The 23,673-nt window shown below is 39.8% G+C and overlaps 1 protein-coding gene across 1 annotated transcript; it reads left to right on the top strand.

The window, feature by feature from the left end:
* Nucleotides 1-8,267: 8,267 nt before the first annotated feature.
* On the top strand, nt 8,268-10,403 carry LOC102783196 (butyrophilin subfamily 3 member A2-like). The gene is made up of 6 exons (XM_087838195.1): nt 8,268-8,283; nt 8,607-8,973; nt 9,097-9,380; nt 9,456-9,566; nt 9,873-10,192; nt 10,380-10,403. The coding sequence occupies exons 1-6, from the start codon at nt 8,268-8,270 to the stop codon at nt 10,401-10,403; spliced, it is 1,122 nt and encodes a 373-aa protein (XP_087694321.1).
* The last annotated feature ends 13,270 nt before the right edge of the window (nt 10,404-23,673 follow it).

Here is a 23,673-nt window from a genome sequence, read left to right as displayed (position 1 = left end):
ACTGAAGGACATAGCTGATCTTGTTGTAAGTCATTTTCACACAGAGGAGAGTATTTGTTACCTAGACAACAAGATCTCTGAAGACAGACACAGGTTTCTCCAGGTTTTCCCACAGGAAAAATTAATCCCCAAACATCACTACCTGGAGCATTATCCACAGCTGAAGAGGGCCTATGGTCCACTTGTGTTGCTTTGGATCATGCGGTTTGAGGCCAAGCGTGTTGTTAGGCACAATCACAGCTTTCGAAATATTCTACTGTCACTGTCCATGAAACATCCGTTGATGATGGCATACAACCAGCATGATCCCAGTGCTGTGAAACCTGTCTTGCAGGCCACACAACTGTCTACTGTAGATGTTACTGTGCTAAGAGAAGACTGTGCTGCTGTGTTTCCTTCGGATTACTCCTCACCCGATACCCAACCCTGTGGCTTGTCACGTGCTCCAATGTTGTAATGTGGACATTTATGTGCTTTTTTTGTGCAGAGGAGTTTTTTTGTTTCCTGTTCTCATGCTGTCCTCCCATATGTGCCCAGAATGAGTAGAGGTCTCTTTTTTTCCTCATGTACTTTTCCCATTGTTGTGCACTTTTTTCAGTGTTTTCTCTGTAACGCTGCCGATCTCCGACTGTATTCCCATGTGATGTCTTTGTTGTGTGTGTGTGTGGGGGGGGGGGGGGGGGGGGGGGGTGTTCTATTCCTCTGCGGGGCAACCTGCATATGGCCAATAAAGCATTCATTCATCAAGGAAGCAGTGCATGCAAAATTTGCTGGTGAAACCAGGGTTTTAATAGTTTTGCAATTTTCATTCGTTTTTATTTTTATTTAGTTTTGACTTCAGATTTTCAATTTTATATCTGTTTTAATTAGTTTTTACCATTTGTTTGCTAGTTTAGTTTAGTTTTTATTTTTTAAAAAGCCTTAGTTTCAGTTTAGTTTTGATTAGTTTCAGTTATAGTTTTAGTTGTTTTTGCAATAATTAAGTGTAACAAAATCCCACTTTCATCATATCAGTCATGCTCTACTGCTTATCCTTGGGTATGTTGCTATTCCAGCTACCATACCCTGCACCCTGGACAGGTCGCTAGTCTGTCCCAGGGCTAACACGCAGAGACAGACAACTCACATTCCCATCTATGGGTTCTTTAAAAAAAAAAAGAAGAAAATTAGGGCAGAGGAACAACCATGGATACCAGGCAACTATAAAAGAGTTTTTTGTGGAGTTGTCTTGGGATGCATCACACTGCCTTGTCTGGGGTTAGCTTCTGTTTCTGGGGATGAGGGTTGGGCGTGCTCCCTTACCTTCTCAAGGTAAGCTAGGTTAGCCTTCTTGTGCGAGCTTTTCAAGTGCACTTTAAGGTTTGTGGGATTTTTTCCCCTTTAGAAATGTCCCGCATAATTTGTCTCTTTCCACTACAAGACACTTAGTTTATCTAAAATAATATTATTAATTATTAATAATAATAATATTCAAAGTAATCCGAAACTGGACTCTGGCGATTTCTCCCGACTTTTGCTGATGTGATTCTGCGTGGACGGAGCAGCAACACAGACGACTCGACTAACGTACTTGCCACCTGCTGGCATAATGAGACACAGCAAGAAAAAAAACCCTGGAAACTACACTTCATTTTCACCCTTGACTATTGTATGACACGCACACATCAATGAAAACTAAACACATTTTTGCTATAAATTCAGTTAATTTTAGTTAGTTTTGTGAACACTCATTATAGTTTTAGTTAGTTTTCCTTTTTTTGCAAAGTCTTGTTTTCATTTTTATTTCCGTTGACGAAAATGTTTTTTTTCTTCTAGTTTTCGGTATTTTGTTAGTTTTCGTTAACGATAATAAACTTGGGTGAAACACACATTCAGATAGCCAACAATTTATGTTACAGTGGCACAAAGTATGCAGTTGCCATGATTTTGGCTAATGGCTCGACATGTGGTGTGACAGATTTTGGACATCCATCCATCCATCTTCATCCGCTTTATCCGGGGCCGGGTCGCGGGGGCAGCAGCCTAAGCAAAGAGGCCCAGACCTCCCTCTCCCCAGCCACCTCCTCCAGCTCATCCGGGGGGACACCAAGGCGTTCCCAGGCCAGCCGAGAGATATAATCTCTCCAGCGTGTCCTGGGTCTGCCCCGGGGCCTCCTCCCGGTGGGACATGCCTGGAACACCTCACCCAGGAGGCGCCCAGGGGGCATCCTTGTCAGATGCCCAAACCACCTCAGCTGGCTCCTTTCGATGTGGAGCAGCAGCGGTTCTACTCTGAGCCCCTCCCGGATGGCCGAACTTCTCACCCTATCTCTAAGGGAGATGCCAGCCACCCTTCGGAGGAAGCTCATTTCCGCCGCTTGTATCCGCGATCTCGTCCTTTCGGTCACTACCCACAGCTCGTGGCCATAGGTGAGGGTAGGGACGTAGATCGACCGGTAAATTGAGAGCTTCGCTTTTACACTCAGCTCCCTCTTCACCACGACGGACCGGTGCAGCGTCTGCATTACTGCAGCTGCAGCTCCAATCCGTCTGTCGATCTCCGGCTCCCTTCTCCCATCACTCGCGAACAAGACCCCGAGATACTTGAACTCCTCCACTTGGGGCAGGACCTCATCCCCGACCCGGAGTGGGCACTCCACTCTTTTCCGGCTGAGAACCAAGGCCTCAGATTTGGAGGTGCTGATCCTCATTCCTGCTGCTTCACATTCGGCTGCGAACCGCTCCAGTGCGAGCTGGAGGCCCTCACCCGATGAAGCCAACAGAACCACATCATCCGCAAAGATCAGAGATGAGATCCTGAGGCCACCAAAGCGAAAGCCCTCTGCCACTTGGCTGCGCCTAGAAATCCTGTCCATAAAAATTATGAACAGAACCGGTGACAAAGGGCAGCCCTGGCGGAGTCCATCACCCACCGGGAACGAGTCCGACTTATTGCAATTTAGGCAATGCAAACCAAGCTCTTGCAACGGTTGTATAGGGATCGAATGGCCCGTAGCAATGGGCCAGACACCCCATACTCCCGCAACCCCTCCCACAGGACACCCCGAGGGACACGGTCGAATGCCTTCTCCAAGTCCACAAAACACATGTAGACTGGTTGGGCAAACTTCCATGCACCCTCAAGTATCCTCGAGAGGATGAAGAGCTGGTCCAGTGTTCCGCGACCAGGACGAAAACCGCATTGTTCCTCCTGCATCAGAGGTTCGACTAGCGGACGAACTCTCCTTTCCAGCACCCTGGCATAGACTTTCCCGGGGAGGCTGAGGAGTGTGATCCCCCTGTAGTTGGAACACACCCTCCGGTCCCCCTTCTTAAAGATGGGACCACCACCCCGGTCTGCCAATCCACGGGTACTGATTTTGGACAGTTGATCCAAATAGTTGTTGTGAAGTGCATGCTTGTATTCATTGTTAAATGCTTAAGTGTTTGGTCAATTGAGCATCTCAAGAGCTATGTTCTTGAGAAAACACACAATGTGAAAGTGCTAGAGCCAGCAGAGCTGTCTGACATGTTCCCCTTAACACCTGTACCTCTCAAGGAGCACTGTTCAATCCATCGAAATCCATAAATGTAAAAAGTATGCTGCAACTGCAAACCCTACCTAAACTGACAGACTGAACAAAAAGAGCACTGGTCAGAGAAGCTTTCCAGAGGCCCATGGTCACTCTGGAGGAGCTGCAGATTTCCATAGCTCAGGTGGGAGAATCTGTACACAGGACAACTGCAAGTCGTGTATTCCACAAATCTGGCCTATATGGAAAAGTGTCAAGAAGTCATGGCTGACAGAAAGACATAAGAAGTCATGTTTGGAGTTTGCCAGGAGCCTTGTAGGGGCAAATATGTGGAAGAAGGTGCTCTGCTCAGACGATGTCATAGTCCTGAGTCTGGTGACTCAGTGTTTTTGTTTTTGATTATTTATGTTCTTTGTCTCTGTTAGTTTCTTGTTACACTTTAGTGATTTTTAGATCTTAGGTTTTGTACTCTTCCTCCTGCATATTTCATGTGTCATGTTGAGTCAGTTATGTTTTCTTCTCTATGTTCGTGTGTCTCCAAAGTCAGTCATGTCTCCATGTCACAGTTTGTTACTCTTTTCTCTGTGCTCCATGTTCACTCTGTCTTCCCTGTGTGCTGTATCTCTTAATTCCACGTCTCCGTGCCCGTCTTGTGTTTCCTGTTTTACTTTGACAGATTTGTATCCTTCGTTAATGTTTTCAGTTTTGCTTTGTCCCCATTTCATTTTGTTTGATTACTCTCTGCTGTGTTTCATTTCCTTGTTACTCATTTGTGTATTTAAACACTGTGTTTTCCACTGCCCTTCATCACATCCTACCCTCACAGTGCTGTGTGTTTCCTCTGTGTTTCTGGTAATGTTCTGGTTCCCAGTTTTTGTCTTCTAGTTTCCTAGTTTTCTAGGTGGAGTTTCATGTTTGAGTTTCTAGTTTAGTTTCCTTATATCTCATCATAGAGGTTTTGTACAGGCTAAATAAAGCTGCCTCCCTGAGTTATTCCTTGGATTCCTGTGAGTCTTGCGTTTGGGTCCTTCATCCTGCCTGCTGCACAGCATAACATGACAGACCAGATTGAAGGTAAAGTTATGGGACTAAAGGCAAAGCGCTAAGTGTGGTGGAAAAATAACACTGCTCATCTCCCTGAGCACAACATCCCCACTGTGAAACATGGTGGTGGCAGCATCATGCTGTGGGGATGCTTTTCTTCAGCAGGGACAGGGAAGCTAGTTAGAGTTGATGGGAAGATGGATGGAGCTAAATACAGGACAATCCTGTTGGAGTTGGCTGCGAATGACTTGAGACTGGAAAGGAGATTCACCTTCCAACAGACAGTGACACTAAACATACAGCAAAAGCTACAATGGAATAGTTTAGATCAAAGAATATATTCATGTGTTAGAATGGTCCAAAGTCTGTGACAAGACTTGAAAATAGTTGTTCACAGACACACTCCATCCAATCTGGCTGAGCTTGAACTATTTTGAAATGAAGAATGGGCAAAAATGTTAATCTCTAGATGTGAAAGTTATGTTGAATTTACTAAATCCGTGTATATGTATATGTGTGTCTGTGTGCGTAAGTATACATAAAACAACAAAATTAATTAAAAAAATAATTAATTAATCTGTAACAAAATTACATATGTTATATGTGTGTGTGTATAAGGACATATGTCTACAACTTACTGATTTTAAAATGTCAAATAATAATCTTGTTATGCAGTCATTATGTAGTGGATATTTTAACATGGCAGAGAAAAATGGAATGGCGATTAATCTTTTTCAGATACTATATTGAAGGCAACTACATATTGAATACTTGTGGTCAAAATTAGAAAACCAGATATGGAGAGTGTTAGAATGTCCTAAGATAATGCTATGAAAATGCTACTTTAGTTACTTTAGTCTTAAAAATGGTATACATGGATTTATTATTCACTTTACCAACAATTACCCCAAAAGTGATGTCATCTTTAGCGTAATCAAGAGGGTTTATTAGTACATGCTTCCAACTGCAGTTGTAGACAGGTGTAGTTTTCTGTATGGTAAATATAGTTCTAGTTCCTGTTGTCTTTGTGTGATACTTCTTTAGTATAATGCCTTTCGTGAGTTTTCTTTCCCTGAGTTTGGAAAAAAAAAAACTGAATTATACCTTCATGTAAACATGTTCTTCAAAATTATGTGATCTGTGTGTGTTACACTTGAAAAAAAGTTGTTTTTTTAACATGTTTCTGTGTTGGATTGATGATAGGTTTGGAAAAGAAAAATGCAGTGATTAATACCCTGACGGAACTAAAGAAGGAGCTTGAGAAACACAGAGATCAACTTACACAGCAGCGTGAAAGAATAGAGACCAGGAGAAATGAGAACAAGATGAAGCTTCGACAAGTAGAGGACACACCTGACTTTTTGAAAGAAAAAGATGACCTATTAAATGTCAAATCGAAACTAGATGACGAGCAGAGAACATATGGAACTTTTGTGCTCGATGTGGACCAGATGCTACAGACAACAGATACTCTACTTGTAATAGTGACTGAGTAGTTGATAATGTACAACACACTGATCAAACTGACTTTGTGTTTGAAAAATGTTTTTAAATATGAAATTCTCATTTCTCAGTTATTGAAGCTCCACTGAGCTTTCTTCGTAACAAAATGGAATAATATAATTAATAATTAACTGTAACATAAGGGAGGTCAATCATCTACAATTTCTGTGCATGAAGAAAGAGTACATTTATTTTGAGGTTGTCTGAGAGTCACATATTTGTATTTTATGTCTGGGTATTGTAAAAAAAAAAAACTCCAATAAAAACTCCAAGCTGTTAATGGTTTACCAGCCTAGTTCTGCACATAGTGCACAGGTGTCGATTGCCTTTCTTATAAAAACAAATTTCTACTCATCAGCTGTTTTGGTTTGTATGATCAGTATACATTACAACTGGGTTTCAGTTTTGTTTTTGTTTTTGGCTTGTTTTTTTTCTAACTGACAAACAGACAACACTGTATGTTTCAAAGGTAAAGACATTTGTGCAGGCGCTCCCACTTGGTGTTAAATCTCATTGCTGTACTTTATTAATTCCAGTTCCTGTTGAAATGCACATCGGCACTTTTTCTGTAGCTTAATTTGTGTAGGTCAATTAATAAATTACTAACTTTTACTTTTGTGTAGAGTTTGCATGTTCTCGCCATGTTTATCTGTGTTCTGTCCCAGTACTTCAGCTACTTCCTTTTTTCCAAAGACATGCAGTTAAGGCAGTAGGGTTGCCCATATGTGTGACTGTCTGTGCAAATGGTTGTCTGTCTCTTTGTGTTAGGTCTGCAATAGACTGGCGATCTTTCCAGGATGTAACCCTTTACCCCCTGAAAAGTTACAACAGCAATGTACTATTGGTTCTGAACTACTCATACTCACATCTTACACACTTCTATTGCTTTGTCTTTAATTATGCTCAGCAGGCAAAGTATTGCAAGTCAATAATTACCAGAGACAGAGATAACCAGAGTGTACCTTGATCTTATAAATCCTAGATCAACGTACATTATTATAGTACTTTCACTTACTGACTACACTGAAGTAAATGTTGAGAGCAACAACAGGTATGAAATCTTGTTTTGACATTACTTGGTGATAATTAGTTGTCATGTAGATATAGGTGGGGGGCACACTGTCTTCGTGTTTAAATAGTGGTTTTAAAAATCGACAGCTTGATATTCAGCATTTTATGATTGAGTTACTCAGGAAATTTGAATATTACTATTAATTTTTCTGCATAAGACAGTGGTTAATTCATTTTGAGGTTGAGTATGACAGTTATTGAAACAGAAGTCATACATTTGTATTCTATGACCGAGTACTGTAAACAACTCAATAAAAACTGTCATTACCAGGTTCAACCATATTTAAACAAACTAGTAGGCTAATGGTAGTCATATGATTGGTTGTGTGGCTAGAATTTAGCTGTTAATTTGTAAGTTCTTCATCTTTAACTTAAGCTGGTTTTGTTTTGATAAGGTCAGCTCCTGATATTAATAAGTCCTAAGTCCTGATTTTTGAGATGAATGGGTGTGTTGAAATATTTGGCTGGTAATACAAATTGTCAGCTTGTGTTTGGTTCTATACCACTATCCAATGCTGTTGTATGTATAAATGCATAAACCATATGAATGTTCATGCTGCTGAATATATATTACAATGATTTCAATAACGGGGACCTTTATAGATATAGTAATTTCTGCTGTTGACCACATGTGGGAAGTATCATCTCTCAAAATATTTGTACCCATAACATTTCGTTCAGAATGTACTCAGTTTATGTAACTGACCTCCAACTTGCAATCTGCAAAATGCAATGCAGTAAGCAATGGCAGAAAGAGATAAATAAAACAGCTGCAGGCCAAACAGATTACAAATACGCCTGATATTATTACAGCAAGAGGGCAGCATGTGACCCCTAGCACCAATCTTATGCAGCACACTTGAAAGAGTTTAGATCAGAAGACTATAAAGGAGCCCTGGCAGGTTGTTTCACTCGCCTCTTCCCCTGAATCCCAGAGCTATTGTATTATTTTTTTACATGCATGCAGTAGTACACATCTGTTTTATCTTTTATGCATTAAAGAGGTTAAATATTGGATTGCAGCAAATTAATCAATCTAGCAGTAGTTCTTATATATTCACAATACAGCACAGTCTGAACATAAGTTTTTTTTTTTTTTTTTTTATTTATTATTTATTCATTCTTTCACAGAACATCATGGTGCTAAAGCGAAGTAAGAGGCAGCCTACATCAAGTCTAACATGTTTCATTTTTCATCAGGCCCCTGTTCTGCTTCTCCTAACATGCTGCTGTGAAGGTAACTTTGGGAAAACAAAACAAAATAAACAGACTTGATTAAAGACTGCATCTTTTTTTAGAGTGTTGTAGATTTGGATTTTTAGTAATGGGTGATTTTAACTGTCACTGATAGCATAACATGTTATGCTGATTGGCATTGGGTTTGAAAAAAAAAAACATACAATTGTTGTGTTCAGCTGTTACATATAAATAACAATTTTATAAAATAAGTTTGGATAAGTAAGGGTCTCATTGCAGGAATCATCTTTGCAGGTCAGATTCAGGTCATTGGTCCATCGCAGGCAGTAACTGTGATGGTGGGTGATGACATTATTTTGCCATGCCATCTGAAACCGGCTTCAGATGCTTCTGCTATGACCTTTGAGTGGGCAAGACCTGACCTTAAACCCAGATTTGTCCATGTGTGGCATGAAGGTCAAGACCTTCATGTTAATCAGCATTCATCTTTCAAAGGACGAACATCAGTAGACATCACTAAACTGAAGCATGGAGATATTTCACTGAAACTCTCCAAAGTAAAACACTCAGACAGAGGAATATACAGATGTTACTTTCCAGATTTGGATAAAGAGACTACTGTCCAGCTTGTTGTTGGTAAGCAGAAGTTATTTTTGTGCCTTTTTTATGTGTTTATTCAGAAGTGTTTTAATAGCCATTAGTACTGCATGCTTGGGGTGATAATTATTACTCTGTCCTTCAATTGATGCTCATTTTGCTCATCAGGGAGTGTTTCCCAGGCAGTTGTAAGGTTAACTGGGATTGAACAATCCATAAGTGGAGTGGTGTTACAGTGTGAGTCTGCAGGCTGGTATCCAGAGCCTGAGCTGCTGTGGTTGGACGGTGAGGGAAACCTCCTCTCTGCTGGACCTACAGAGACCCTCAGAGGTCCTGATGACCTCTATACTGTCAGCAGCAGAGTGACTGTGGAGAAGAGACACAGCAACAACATCACCTGCAGAGTCCAACAGAAGAAAATAAGCCAGAGCAGAGAGACACACATACATGTTCCAGGTATAAAATAACTTTATTTGGGTATGCTTCTATATTTGTATATATTCATAAGTCTAACTTTTTCTCATATTTCAGATGATTTTTTTGGGACTCCATGTAGCTCTGCAGCTTGCATTGCCATCAGCATGACTGCTTGTGTCATGAGTGTCCTTGTACTCATCTTTGCTTTGTGGAAAAACAAAAACAGTAAGTTAAGTCAACAGTGTATTAGTTTTAACCTTCTTGGATTTGTGAAATTCACAGTATAACTCTTCATATGTCTGTTTATAGGTTTTGTTAAAGTAGCAATAAAAAATACAGATGGGTTTTTACCATTTTTTTGAAAATATTTTTGTCACTGAAACACATTGGAATTAAAATGTATTATTTAAATGCCCTACTGAGATTCTAATATTAAGTCACATTTAAGTTGTTCTTTTCTGTCCTGTTAAACTTTCAAGCATCCGTGCACACATTAGCTGTGAAACTTCCTGTTTGTCTGTTTGATAACAGAAACCACTATGACCCGACAACAAGAGAACTTGGATCACACAGAGAATCAAAAAATGAAGGATGACATGACCAAACTTACAAAAGAATTACAGAAGAAGGAGGAAGAACACAAAAACATGGTGGGGAAACTGATGTCACACAAGAAAGAATTGAAAGAAGAGAAAGATAAATTTAAACTGCAATTAATGAAAATGGAGGAAGTGGTGGAGGCCAGTGAAATGGAGCTCCACTCAAAGGAGCAAGAAAAAGGTTCCTCTAGTGCGCCATCTTTAGATCTTAAAAAAAAAGTCTCAGAATGCAAATGGAGTGTGAATGACACAGTGACAGCATCTGAAAAACTACTACTAAGCATAGAGAAACTGTTACAATATATAGAAACTGTGGCAAGCCCTGGTTTACAGAGTACGGACTCAGGACACAGTATTTGTGAAGACAGTACACTGATATCAGAGGAAGAAAAAAAAAGAGTACAGCGATCACAATAATAGTGTGATCATTTTTTCGCAGGAAGAAGAAATGCTCATGCACTAGTAGGTTGGTCTTAAATTTGCTTCTGGTTAAAGCCAATGTCTATCCATAACACTCAGCAAATGCTGTAATGTTACAGTTCCTCTGTTTATTTGCAAATTACCACATTTAGAATTTGTTTGGTGAAGTAGTGTAAAGTGATGCATTTCAATATATGTCAACATAAATTTTGATGCTGTGGAAATTTAGTGCCTAAATAAAGGAAATCTGCTGGAGCTGTCCTTTGAAAGTTTTATTTGTACAAGAAGGAATTCAGTCCACACAGAGCACACAGAGGTGCAGTAAGGAATTCACTGGAACAGAAGAAACAGACCCTACTTATACAGGGTCCCACCGTAGTTGAGTACCATAAGAAATAAAAAAGGACACTCAATTAGGGAGTTTCTGCACAACTCCAGTTCTACATGCAGGGGTCAAGGGGTTAAGCATAACACAGGCATAAGAAAAAGACAGCTGTATCTTTAATATATAACAAAATGATCTACAAAAATCTAAAATGAATCATGGCCATAAAAAACAAGAAATAACATGCAAGCAACACTTATGATGTCATGGTGGCTGAGATGGACTCTGAAGTCAGATACTAGTAGCGAGAGGCAGAAATGTTTTATTTAAACCAGGAGCTTTGCAAATGGAAGGATGTTAACTGAGTTTGAGGTGAACTGCTGAATTGACATTTGTGAAATTGGAAGATGGAAAAGTCTTGCGTGGAAATTATACATTTTAGGCCCAAGGTTTCCTCTGAGTGAGAGGAAGGTTGAAAGTAAAACTAGTGGAGAGCTGGCAGGCAGGTGAGTTTTCCATGCGAGTCCTTCCACACTGTTTTCTGACAACATCAAATTTCTTGTAAAAGCTTGAGGCAGTGCTGAAGTCCGATGTGGTGAATGAATCACAGGAAACAATGAGCCACTCAGGAAATGAAAAACCTAAAGCAGATGGAATATTTGCATTAATTGAAGAAAGTCATTAAATGCATCACCCATATTGCACCTTGATCATATGAATAAAATGGTGACCTAACTAGAGAAAAACCATTACTCCATAAAATTATCTAACACTAATGACATACTGTCCAATAGCACCAGAGTGGAAAAAAAAACACACAGCAGTACAATAAATACAATTTTAACTGTGCAAGTGCTCAAATAATGTTATTCCCCTTAGTAACACACTGCTGAACATACTACTACTAAAATAGACCTAAACTGTGTTTGTTCTGTTTTGTTTTTGTTTTTTTTTCAACATAACTTTATTTATATCATGGGGGCAATTCAGAGTATATAGATGTATCAAACACTAGGGGGCAACAAAGAGTCATAAGTAGTCATTGGTCCTGGGTCATTTGATCCAGCGTTTCTATGTTTCTGAACTTACTAGTGATTATTTGAATACTCTATGTTGATTCATGGTTTAATATGTACTTCATGTATTCTGACATGTATTTGGTCTAGGTTTCAGTTCTTAGTTTGTTTGTATATTTGTTTGTCTTAGTCTCCCTTTGTCCATTTACAGACTGTCTGTTTCCTTTTGTATTCTTTTCTTTTTGTTATGTTGTACTTTCATCAGCTATTTAATCAACTAAACATTTAGTTTTTGTTCCCTGCAGTCTACCTGTGCCTGTCTGCATTTGGGTCCAGTTTACAATGTATGATCTGCATTTCCTGCTGATTCCAACAACTTGGAGCTTGAAAATTTGAAAAAAAAATATATTTTTGGAAATGGCTTATTATCCAATGATCAAACTCAAATGTAGATGCAGGTGTTTGTAAGTTGTGGTCACCATACTTCAACATCAAGCTACTGCTACGGCAGAGGGTTGAGCATTAAGGGAGTAATGTTTTTTCAACTGGCAGGTAAAAATATTGTCAAATACATAAGAACACAAAACCAGTGATGCAGTGGAAAACAAAGAAACTAAAACTCAAAAGCAGTCTAAGGGAGTCATCTTTGCACTGTACCTGACTCCAACAATGGGTTTTATAACAAAAAGAAAAGAAAAAAGAAAACAAGGGCGTACTCTGTTGTGTGACTTTATCAGTAAGTAGTTTCTCATTACTGGCTAGCTGCAGTGAAATGGGGAAATCTAGCCATGAGCTATCATGCTAGAATTAGTTGAGCATTTCATAAATGACCGTGTGAGTCAGGTGCACCAGTGGTTCATCTGACTGAAAAGCTGGAGTTAGACATTCCTCCTGATGTTTCCTCATAGTTGGGTGTACTGAGCACTGTTGGGTGTACTTGAGACCACAAGTTTGCAAGGTCCAGTCAGTACTGTATTATGTATTTTTCACAAGCACATCCAAACAGTTTACAACATAACAGGTTACTAACTGAGCATCACACTGGAAACATAACAATGTTTCTTACTGAAGCACAATTGAAGCACACCTACTAGTACTACGAGTAAATCTGAAATTGTCATGTTCAGTTAAGAAAGAAACTCACACAAGCTCATGTGCTGCATCTCTGGAAGGGGAAGGAGAGGAAGAACACTGTGTTTCATTTTCATTCTAAATGGTAAAAATATAAATGCTTAATAAATACTTAACTGAACTATCATAACAGCGATGGAAATTTTTAGTGTCAGTTCATGTTCCGGTTAACTTGAGTTGAACTTACTTTGAGCATGTGGTTTTCAGAAATACACAGTGCTTCATTAGTGACGGTGTGTTTTTAATAGATGTCAGTGGTTTAATATGTTAATAGGAACATAAAGCAGCAGTGTGCTGTCATGTTGGTTGCTAACCACAGTGAATGTTTTTAAAAAGAAGCAGCATCTGTGTTTATTTGAACAACATCTTCAGACGTGGTAACAAACTGAGCAGGTAACACAAGGTGGTTCAACTGACACCAACAATGTGACTAAGACAGAGACCAATATAGAGACAGTGGGTGGGGGATGTGATGAATCTATGTTTGCATATGTAATAATAGGCACAATCTGCTCTTTGCCACTGAAACATACATTCATTATGGTAGTTTTAGATAGAAGAACTAATTAGAAGAGCCTGAGAAAATGAGAGTACAACTTTATTTGTGTTAGAACTTGAATATCCTTGGCTCTCCAACTGGTTTCTGTACTTTCTGTATTTCCTGACATTAGGGTACACAGGAGTTAAAAACAGTTTCCATATTTTTTTCGGGCTATAACGCGCACTTAAAATCCTTTAATTTTCTCAAAATCGTCAGTACACCTTATAATCCAGTGCACCTTATGTATGAATTCTAGTTGTGCTTACTGACCTTGAACCAATTTTATGTGGCACACTCAAAAATCTGCCAAAAAATGATTTAGTCTGACTTTGGTAAGCTACGAAGCCGTACTGCTTTATGCAGTGTCGGAGCATTATGGCTACTCTAGTCAGGAGCCTCGCGGAGTAATCTGGGTCCAAACTACTAAATTAAAACATACAGCTCTTCTATGACTTCCAACAGAAATGAAGACAGAAAACTAAAGAGCAGTGACTTTTATAGGATTACTGAAGTTGGGCTACCTGGTATATAATGATGTGCTACATGATCGCTAGAGTCACAGCTAAGTTATCATAACATAAACATAGTGAAGCTGGAGAATGAATGCTTTTTCCACTTGATAAAAGTTAACATGAGGTTTCCTGATGGTTGGGGACAAATGAAATCGCATGGAAAGATGCTGTAAACGGACCAAACTTCATTCAGGAGAACAACTGAGATAATCCATCCACGTCGTGTGGTTGCAGTTTATTAATGGCTAACCTCATGTTAGTCAGAACCCGTTCATCGACATTACGCCTTATAATCCGGTGCGCTTTATGGTCTGAAAAATACGGTATTTTGTTATTTTTTGTTCCTTTATTGTTTTGGTTTTACAAATTACACTGACTGCAGAAAAACAAAAAAAGATAAAAGTTTAAAAAAAAAAATACAAAAGCAGACAATACAAAATAAACAAAATTTAAAATACACACAGAAGAATGTAGATGTGCCATTTCAGAGAGAGAAAAAAAGAAATCTGTGTTAATAGCATAATAACTTTTAATGTTTAATAGTCTAGCAAAAGAAAATCCAGCAAATAAAAAATGTATGGGCCTCAGTCAGTAAGTCAGTTAGTAGGGTTAGGTTAATTGATGTCAGAAGGGCCGATGGTGCGATATGGCAGCCTCGCTTCTGTCAGTGCGCCCCAGGGCAGCTGTGGCTACAACTGTAGCTTGCCTCCACCAGTGTGTGAATGTGTGTGTGAATGGGTGGATGACTGGGTGTGTAAAGTGCTTTGGAGTCCCTACTAGGGGGGACTAGTAATGATGACATCATTTAGTGACTTCTAGCAACTTTTAGGACAGCCAATAGCGATTTTCCTTACTGAAGAGTTGGCAACAGTGGATAAGCAGGATAGGATGGGTGGATGCATGAGCCTCAATTCACTGAAGAATAGATGACAGTCTCGACGTCTTCCCTGGATACTTCCAGTTCTGTTTTGGAAACATGTATCAAATTCAAAATCTATTTTCTCTCTATAAATTTTCTCTGTATATTTCTCACCTGTGTTAAATAATCATTTTATATAAAGCTCGATAGATGCATACAAAGCAGTAGTTGTGGTTGCGATCAATGGCAATTCAATTGTTTCCATCTAACAAGATAATACAAAACTTTGAAAGAGTTTTCTCACATGCTATCATTTATGTACATTAATTCTTAAAAACCCTAACAAAATATCAGTGACTCATAAAGGTTACCTTTCTCTACCACGCCATATGACACTTGTGTGTACTCCTCTTGCAAGACTGAAATGTTAAAAAAAAAAAGAGGGTGGGGTTGTTATGAGGATGTAATGTGAAGTTTTTAACATCCATTTCATGGACACAGTATGTATTGTATTATTATTATGCATTATAGTGCTTCCGGTGCATCTAATCATTGAACTACAATTAAAAGATATTTGTCATTACTAAATTGTTAAATGGTTATGATATAGAAATACTTTAAATAATAATGTTCACTTAATGTCAACATTTCTAAAAATTGTATGCGTTTGTTTCATTTTTCTGTTACCATGTATTTTCTGTGTCAGGGACACTTGACAAATGAAAAATCTAAAAAAAAATTACATAAGCAGGATGTGAGCTTAGGGGTGTGAGTTAAAGGGGCTCAAAATAACTGAATAAATGTGAATTAAATGTGATTCAAAAAGTGCCAGATTTGACCCACCACGATGTACTTGATATTGAAAGCAGGAAAAATAAAATGTTTATGGCTTCATTATATACAGTGTCTGGGAAGTATTCACAGCACTTCACTTGTACCACATTTTGTCATGTTACAACCTTAGAGAATCTGATATTCGAAAGAAGGGACTGCTCTCACAGCTAGAGACTGACGAGGTACAACACAAATGCTACGGCAAAGGAGAGCCAGGACGCCAGGTCAGGGGGATGACCCGAGATTCGCTACCAAGCCCCAAGTGCGATAGAAGAAGGATCGTTGATTGCGAGAGGAACTGACCTGAAAGAGGATCATGGCCAAGCTTGAAATCTAGACCCCCGGTTACCAAGACTACATGAAGTACCCTCAAAAGGTCTGCTAGATGATGTTAATGCAGCACTACGGATGATACCTACAGCCACCATTACCAAGACTAACAAGCTGATCTACACTACAGCAGCAGTGATCAGTGAGATGCTGGGCTACAAATTGAACAGCCACAAGGGGCAGTACCCTCCATGGAGAAGGAGGCTAGAGGACAAGATCAAAGTAGCACGGAGGGAGGTTAGCCAACTAACGGAGTTGCAGAAAGGTACAACAAAGAAGATGCCTAAGAAGTACAGCAAGATATCCATACCTGGCTTTGGAAACTGCCAAGCAACGACTCACAGCCTTGGCCAGCCGCTTGAAGAGGTAGACTAGAGAGATCGAAGGTAGGAGAATAAACCAGCTGTTATGATACTGTAGCTCCAGTGAAAACTAAGGCCTCAAATCAGAAGTACCTGACTCCGTGGTATAATTCTCAAACACGTATCCTAAAGCAGATGACTCGTAAGCTGGGGAGGAAATGGCGTGTCACAAATTTAGAGGATCATCATTTAGCCTGGAGAAATAGTTTGCTGCTTTATAGGAAAGCCCCCCGCAAAGCCAGAACATCTTACTATTTGTCACTGATTGAAGAAAATAAGAACAACCCCAGGTTTCTAAAATAAAAGATAACATTTTTTTATCATTAGAGAAAAAATTACCAACAATCATCCCACAGATGTAATATTATCTACAGCTACTTTTAGTACCATTGATGTTAAGTTTCTCCAATTGATCTGTCATGGTCTGCAGTGGGTGGCTGGAATTTCCATAAGGCTCCTGAACCTACCTGGGATCCGCCCCTGGGCAGGGCCAACTCCTGCACACCTGGAGCCTATTGCAGGCAATCAAGCCAGAGGGATTTAAGCCACACATTGATGTTCATTCACTGCCAGTTCGTCATCAACACATGTTGATAACAGGCCTTATGCTTCAAGCTCTTGCTGTGATTTATCTTGTTAACCAGACTCTCTTGTGCTGCAATTGCTGTTTTCACCTTGGCTCACGCTCCACCTCCAGACTCAGGATACCAAGCAATCATTTTGAAAATCCCTCTGTGCCTCACCTGCCTGCCCTCCTGCCATCACACTCCATCTGAAGCCCCGGATCTCAGGTCAGCCTTTCTACGCCACTCAGCCCTCCCTGGATTCTCTTACCCCCCTCTCAACACTCCATGTTCCCTACTGCAAGTAAGAATTGCTACCCTTACAACTTGCCACTTCAGAGCTGCCTCCACTACCTCCCTAACTCCACTGTCTTCTCTCTTCAGTGTGACTGTTCCCTGCTCAGCTCCACTCTGCATCCCGTTCCCTCGCCCACGTTTCCCAGGCCACGCCACCTCAAACTCCACGTCTTATTGTTTTTTGTCTTTGCTACGTTTTTTGCACTACGCCTAATAAATTGTCACATCATCTGCTGTCTCTGCTCTGGGTTTCTGCACCTGAGTCCTGCTCAGTACAGGCCACTCGGCCTCGTGACATGATCTTTCTGAGTTAACTTCAATAATTACTTCCTCCAAACCATCAACGTGTCTTTTAGACCCCATTCCTACAAAACTGCTCAAAGAAGTCCTGCCATTAATTAATTCTTCGATCTTAAATATGATCAACCTTTCTCTAATAATCGGCTATGTACTACAGGCCTTCAAGCTGGCTGTAGTTAAACCTTTACTCAAAAAGCATCTCTAGACCCAGCAGTCTTAGCTAATTATAGGCCAATCTCCAACCTTCCTTTCATATCAAAAATCATTGAAAGAGTAGTTGTCAAACAGCTAACAGATCATCTGCAGACGAATGGTTTATTTGAAGAGTTTCAGTCAGGTTTCAGAGCTCATCACAGCACAGAAACAGCTTTAGTGAAGGTTACAAATGATCTTCTTATGGCCTCTGACAGTGGACTCATCTCTGTGCTTGTCCTGCTAGACCTTAGTGCAGCATTCGATACTGTGGACCATAATATCCTATTAGAGCGATTAGAACATGCTGTAGGTATTACAGGTACTGTGCTGCAGTGGTCTGTATCATATCTATCTAATAGACTCCAATTTGTGCATGTAAATGGAGAGTCCTCTTCACACACTGAGGTTAATTATGGAGTTCCACAGGGTTCAGTGCTAGGACCAATTCTGTTTACATTATACATGCTTCCCCTAGGCAGCATCATTAGAAGACATAGCATACATTTTCACTGCTATGCAGATGACACCCAGCTCTATTTGTTCATGAAGCCAAATAACACACACCAATTAGTTAAACTGCAGGAATCTCTTAAAGACATAAAGACCTGGATGCCCGCTAACTTTCTGCTTCTTGATTCAGATAAAACTGAGATTATTGTACTCGGCCCTGAAAATCTTACTCTGGATGGCATTACCTTGGCCTCCAGTAACACTGTGAGGAACCTTGAAGTCATTTTTGACCAGGATATGCCCTTCAACGCACATATTAAACAAATATGTAAGACTGCCTTCTTCTATTTGCACAACATCTCTAAAGAAAGAAATATCCTGTCTCAGAGTGACGCTGAAAAACTAGTTTATGCATTTATTACTTCCCGGCTGAACTACTGCAATTCATTATTATCAGGATGTCCAAAAAACTCGCTGAAAAGCCTTCAGTTGATCCAAAATGCTGCAGCAAGAGTCCTGACAGGGACTAGAAAGAGAGAGCATATTTCTCCTGTTTTGATTTCCTGTTAAATCCAGAATTGAATTCAAAATCCTGCTCCTCACATACAAGGTCTTAAATAATCAGACCCCATCTTATCTTAATGACCTTGTAATAATAATAATGGATTGGATTTATATAGCGCTTTTCAAGGCACCCTTTACAATGCCACTATTCATTCACTCTCGCATTCACACACTGGTGGAGGCAAGCTATGGTTGTAGCCACAGCTGCCCTGGGACAGACTGACAGAAGCGAGGCTGCCATATCAAGGAGGGGGGACGAGTCTGGGTACAGGTCTCTAGTAAAACAACGTTCTTGTCTATGGTGAGGGAAAAAAAACTACCTCATCCTCAACACGGACAAGACCAAGGAATTAATACTGGACTTCAGGAAGAACCTCCCTCCCCTGCAGCCTCTTATCATCAAAGTGACAGAGGTGGAGAGGGCCAACGGCCACAGATTCCTGGGACTGCAGGTTGCATCACACCTGAGCTGGACTCTCAACACCCCAACAACAGTGAAAAAAGCCCAGCAAAGGCTTTATTTCATTTGGGTGCTCAGGAAAGCCAGCATGAACCACCGCCCTTTCACCCAGGCCTACAGAGGACTGATAGAGAGCATCCTCACCGCAGGTATCACTGTCTGGTATGGAAACACCACACAGACAGAGAGGAAGGCTCTGCAAAGAGTCATAAAGCCTGTGGAGAGGATTATAGGAACAAAACTTCCTTCCATGGACCTTCTGTACGCACAACACTGCCAAAAATGAGCAGAGAGAATTATCAGGGACTCACACCATCCAGCACCATCTCTGCTCAGACACAAAAACTGCATATACAATCTGAGCCACAACAGAGCGGACAGCATCATCACACACAGAACAAGGTTTTTCAACAGCTTCTTCCCCGCAATTGTCAGATTGATGGCAAAACACAAACACTGAAATATAAACACAACACTGAATACGCCACAGTCAGACTGATGGCAAACAAAAAACACAGAACACTTAAAATAAAACAGCACTACTTTACCTCATTTTGAATGTTCACAAACTAATGTGCAATATACTCACAACAGACTTGCGTAACAGATCTGTGAAAAATTTGCAATATTATGAGTGCAATACTAGAAGTGTATTACAACACTCTCTGTACAGTTTTTTTTTAATGTATATAGCAAATAATATGATTGCGCCACTTCTTACTTTATTTCTATCTTTCTTTTTTAGCTGCTCTGTCTTTATACTGTAAAAAGTGTGACGTGACCTGGAAAGCTCTGCACAAGAATTCCAATGTGCATGGACTGTCAGTTCTGTGTGCAAATGGCAAATAAAAATCTTGAATCTTGAATCTATTGGAAGATAAACCTTTCCCCTAGTCTTTGGTCTGGAGCGCTCTGGTGCAGGTTATCACCAAGGACATCTCTGTACATTGCTGCATTCATTTTTTCCTCAATTACTTAAGTAAAGTAAGTAAAATTTTATTTATATAGCATATATATATATATATATATATATATATATATATATATATATATATATATATATATAGCACCTTTCTAGATAAAAATCACAAAGTGCTTCACAGAAGCTAAAACCTAAAATTAAAAATCAACCAAAAGCAAGTTTAAAAAGATGAGTTTTTAGCTGTTTTTTGAAAGCGACCATGTAGTCCACAGATCTCAGGCTCAAAGGGAGAGAGTTCCACGATCTGGCGGCCACAGTTACAAAAGCTTTGTCGCCTTTTGTTTTCAGCCTCGTGTGTTGGAAAACCAGCAAACCCTGGTCACATGACCTCAGGGACCTGCTGGGAATGTATGGATGTAAAAGTTCACTTATATATGTTGGTGCTTGTCTATGCAGAGCCCTGAAAGTCAAGGTCAAAACCTTAAAGTGGATTCTGAATTTAATGGGGAGCCAGTGCAGCTGAATCAGCAGGGGTGTGACATGGGAGTACTTGGAGGACTTGGTCAGAAGCTTTGCAGCAGCATTCTGAACAAATTGCAGATGCTCCAAAGAGGCTTTACATAAACAAGTAAACAAAGAATTACAACAAGATGAAACAAATGCATGAATGACAATTTCAGCGCGATACAATAGGACTCAGCTTAGCAATGTTTCTCAAGTGATAAAAACAGGAGCGAACCAGAGATTTTACATGAGCATCCAAAGTCAGGGCTGAGTCAGTAGTAACACCAAGGTTCCTGATAGACGGTTTGGCAAATGTAGCAAGTGGACCCAAGTTTTCCATAACACTTGGTACAAAATTTTTACGAGCATAAACAAGGACTTCAGTCTTCTCCCCATTTAGTTGAAGAAAGTTTCCAGCCATCCAACCTCTAATGGAGTCTATGCACTTGTGCAAAATCTGTAGCTTGGAAACATCATGGGGCTTAACCCTTTAAGACCTACCATAGAACCAAGTCCGCCAGAGCTTATATTATATTTTTACATGCTGTAGTGCCATTTTTGGGTGCATTTCAAGTTGCTATACATCAATACAACCATTATAGCCCAAATTTTAATAATGTGTACGCATTAAGTGCATAGTAATTACATAAAGTGCAAAAAAGTGTAATAAACTACAAAAAAATTTTTAACATATATTTCTAGTTAGAGAAATTTAAGAGGCTTATCCCTCAAAACTGTAAATACAAAAAAGTTGCACAAAATAGTTTCCCACCACAGGAAATTTATTTTGAGTGTCTTCATAGTTTTATTTTTGAAATACACCAATTTTTATATACTCCAGGAAAAACAAAAGTAAATATTATAGTGCAAATTTGCAAAAAAGCAGCATATGCATCAAAAGAAACTATTTTCAGCAGTTCAATTTGACTTCTAAGCATCCCAGAAACGACACAGGAAGTCATGAAGTCAAACATAACTTTTTAAACTTTTTAAAAACACCACTATAGGCTTACAAGGCACTGATGGTGAAAAACTACATTTCCGCGAAAATGATGTCACTTCCGGTTTCGGGCAGGTCATGGCGGACATGCAATAGTTTGCGCTGACGTCTATTCCAACGTAGGAAGTGTTACGAACAGCTGATCGGTTTGGCAAAGCGTGTTTCTGGAATATTATGTTTTTGTTGCTGCAAGTGCTTTTTATGCAGTTTTTGCAAAGCTATGTGTGGAAGGAAACTGTGACCTAGGACAAGCTGATGGCATAGCATGCAAGTACAACTCCTCCGGTTTCATATGCAAAAAAAAAATATTGCGCTAGCTTACGCAGTTGCAGTGCTACCGGGATTTAAAAATAGTTAGGGAAAACGGAGTGTGCCCGCTCCGACCGGCTTTAAAGGGTTAAAGGAGATATATAACTGAATATTATCTACATAGCAGTGATACGAAATGTCCTTAAAAGTGCTCAACAAGTGTTGAAGAGGAAGTAAATACAGCAAGAACAATAAAGACCCCAAAACTGAACCTTGTGGCACACCATAGGCAAGAAAAGTAGAAGAGGAAGAGGTACTTAGAGGTAGCCACAGAAAAGAATCCTTCATGCAAATAGGATTCAAACCAGTCCAAAGCAGCCCCTGATATACCCACCCAGTGTCTCAGCCTATCTAGCAGAATATGATGGTCCACAGTATCAAAGGCGGAGGTCAGGTCCAACATCAACAGAATGGAGCATTCTCCTGCATCACATCTCATCAAAATGTCGTTGGAGACTCTAAGAAGTGTAGTTTCAGTAGAGTGAGCTCTACGAAAGCCAGACTGGAATTTATCCAGAATGCTGTATTCATCTAGAACAGCTATAAGCTGCTTAGCCACAACCTTTACTAAAATCTTAGCAATGAACGGTAATTTTGAAATCGGTCTGTAGCTACTAAGAAGAGAAGCATCAAGCTTAGGGTTTTTTTTAACAGTGGGTGAATGACAGCATTCTTACAATAAACAGGGACCTGACCAGAAACCAGTGAGGTATTGATAATTGTGAGCACACAGGGACCAATAGACTGAAAGACATTTTTAAACAAAGATCCAAGTAAAATATCAAGAGAGAAGGAGGACGCTTTCATCGAATTAACTAACTTGACCAGCTCTGGTAAGGACACAGGTAAAAATCTTTCTAAAATAACAGGCCTAGCTTGAGTTGGAGCAGACAAGAGAGACACAGAAGGAGAGATATTGTTCCTCACGTTACTGACTTTTTCAACGAAGAAAGAAAGAAATTTTTCACAATCTTCATTTGATGAAATTGGGACAGCAGGTGGAGCAGGAGCAACAACATCACTAATGGTGTTGAATAGTACCTTGGGGTTACTTCTGCTCTTAGACACTAAGTCTGAGAAATAGGCCGCCCTTGTATCTCGAACTGAAGGGTTAAAAGAGACTAAAAGGTCCTTTAAATGAAGGAGATGGACATGCAAACGCGTTTTCCTCCATAAACGCTCAACCTTACGGCAGCAATGCTTTAAGAAGCGAATGCTGTCATTTATCCAGGGAGACGAATTTGAAACCGGAGCTAGTCTAGTTTTGACAGGACAAACATTGTCTAAAATAGAAAGACAATGATTATTAAAAAGATTTGTTAAAAAAAGAACATCGTTATAAGGAGATAAAACTAAATTAAAGGCATCGGAAAATTTAACAGCAGTAGAGGAATTTAAGATGTGAGCGCTAACCACGTGTCGAATAGGAGAGAGGGACAGATGAAAGGACAGGTTAAAAAGAATACAATGATGGTCCGAAATAAATATGTCCGTCCTCAGTACAAATAAAATCAATGTGTAAACCTAAAGTAAAAACAAGGTCCAGTGTGTGTCCTTTGATGAGTGTGGGACCAGACACATGCTGAGTAAAATGAAAAGAATCCATGACGCTAAGGAAACCTCTACCAAAGAGGTCAGAGTCATCATCAACGTGTATATTAAAATCCCCGACTATAACCAGTCTGGACAGCTTCAAAGTGGAGGATAAAAAGTCACTGAACTCCTTTAAAAACATACTGTTTAGGCCAGGTGGACGATACACTACAGCACAGTAAAATGGATCTTTATTTCCAATTCTAACCAGCTGTAGTTCAAAGGATGAAAAATGTCCGACCAACA

The sequence above is a fragment of the Neolamprologus brichardi genome, chromosome 3, assembly GCF_056152115.1.
Source record: "Neolamprologus brichardi isolate AB-2024 chromosome 3, ASM5615211v1, whole genome shotgun sequence".
Classification (NCBI taxonomy): domain Eukaryota; kingdom Metazoa; phylum Chordata; class Actinopteri; order Cichliformes; family Cichlidae; genus Neolamprologus; species Neolamprologus brichardi.
Note: the sequence above shows the minus strand (reverse complement) of the source record. Positions and strands in the feature narration are given on the sequence as shown.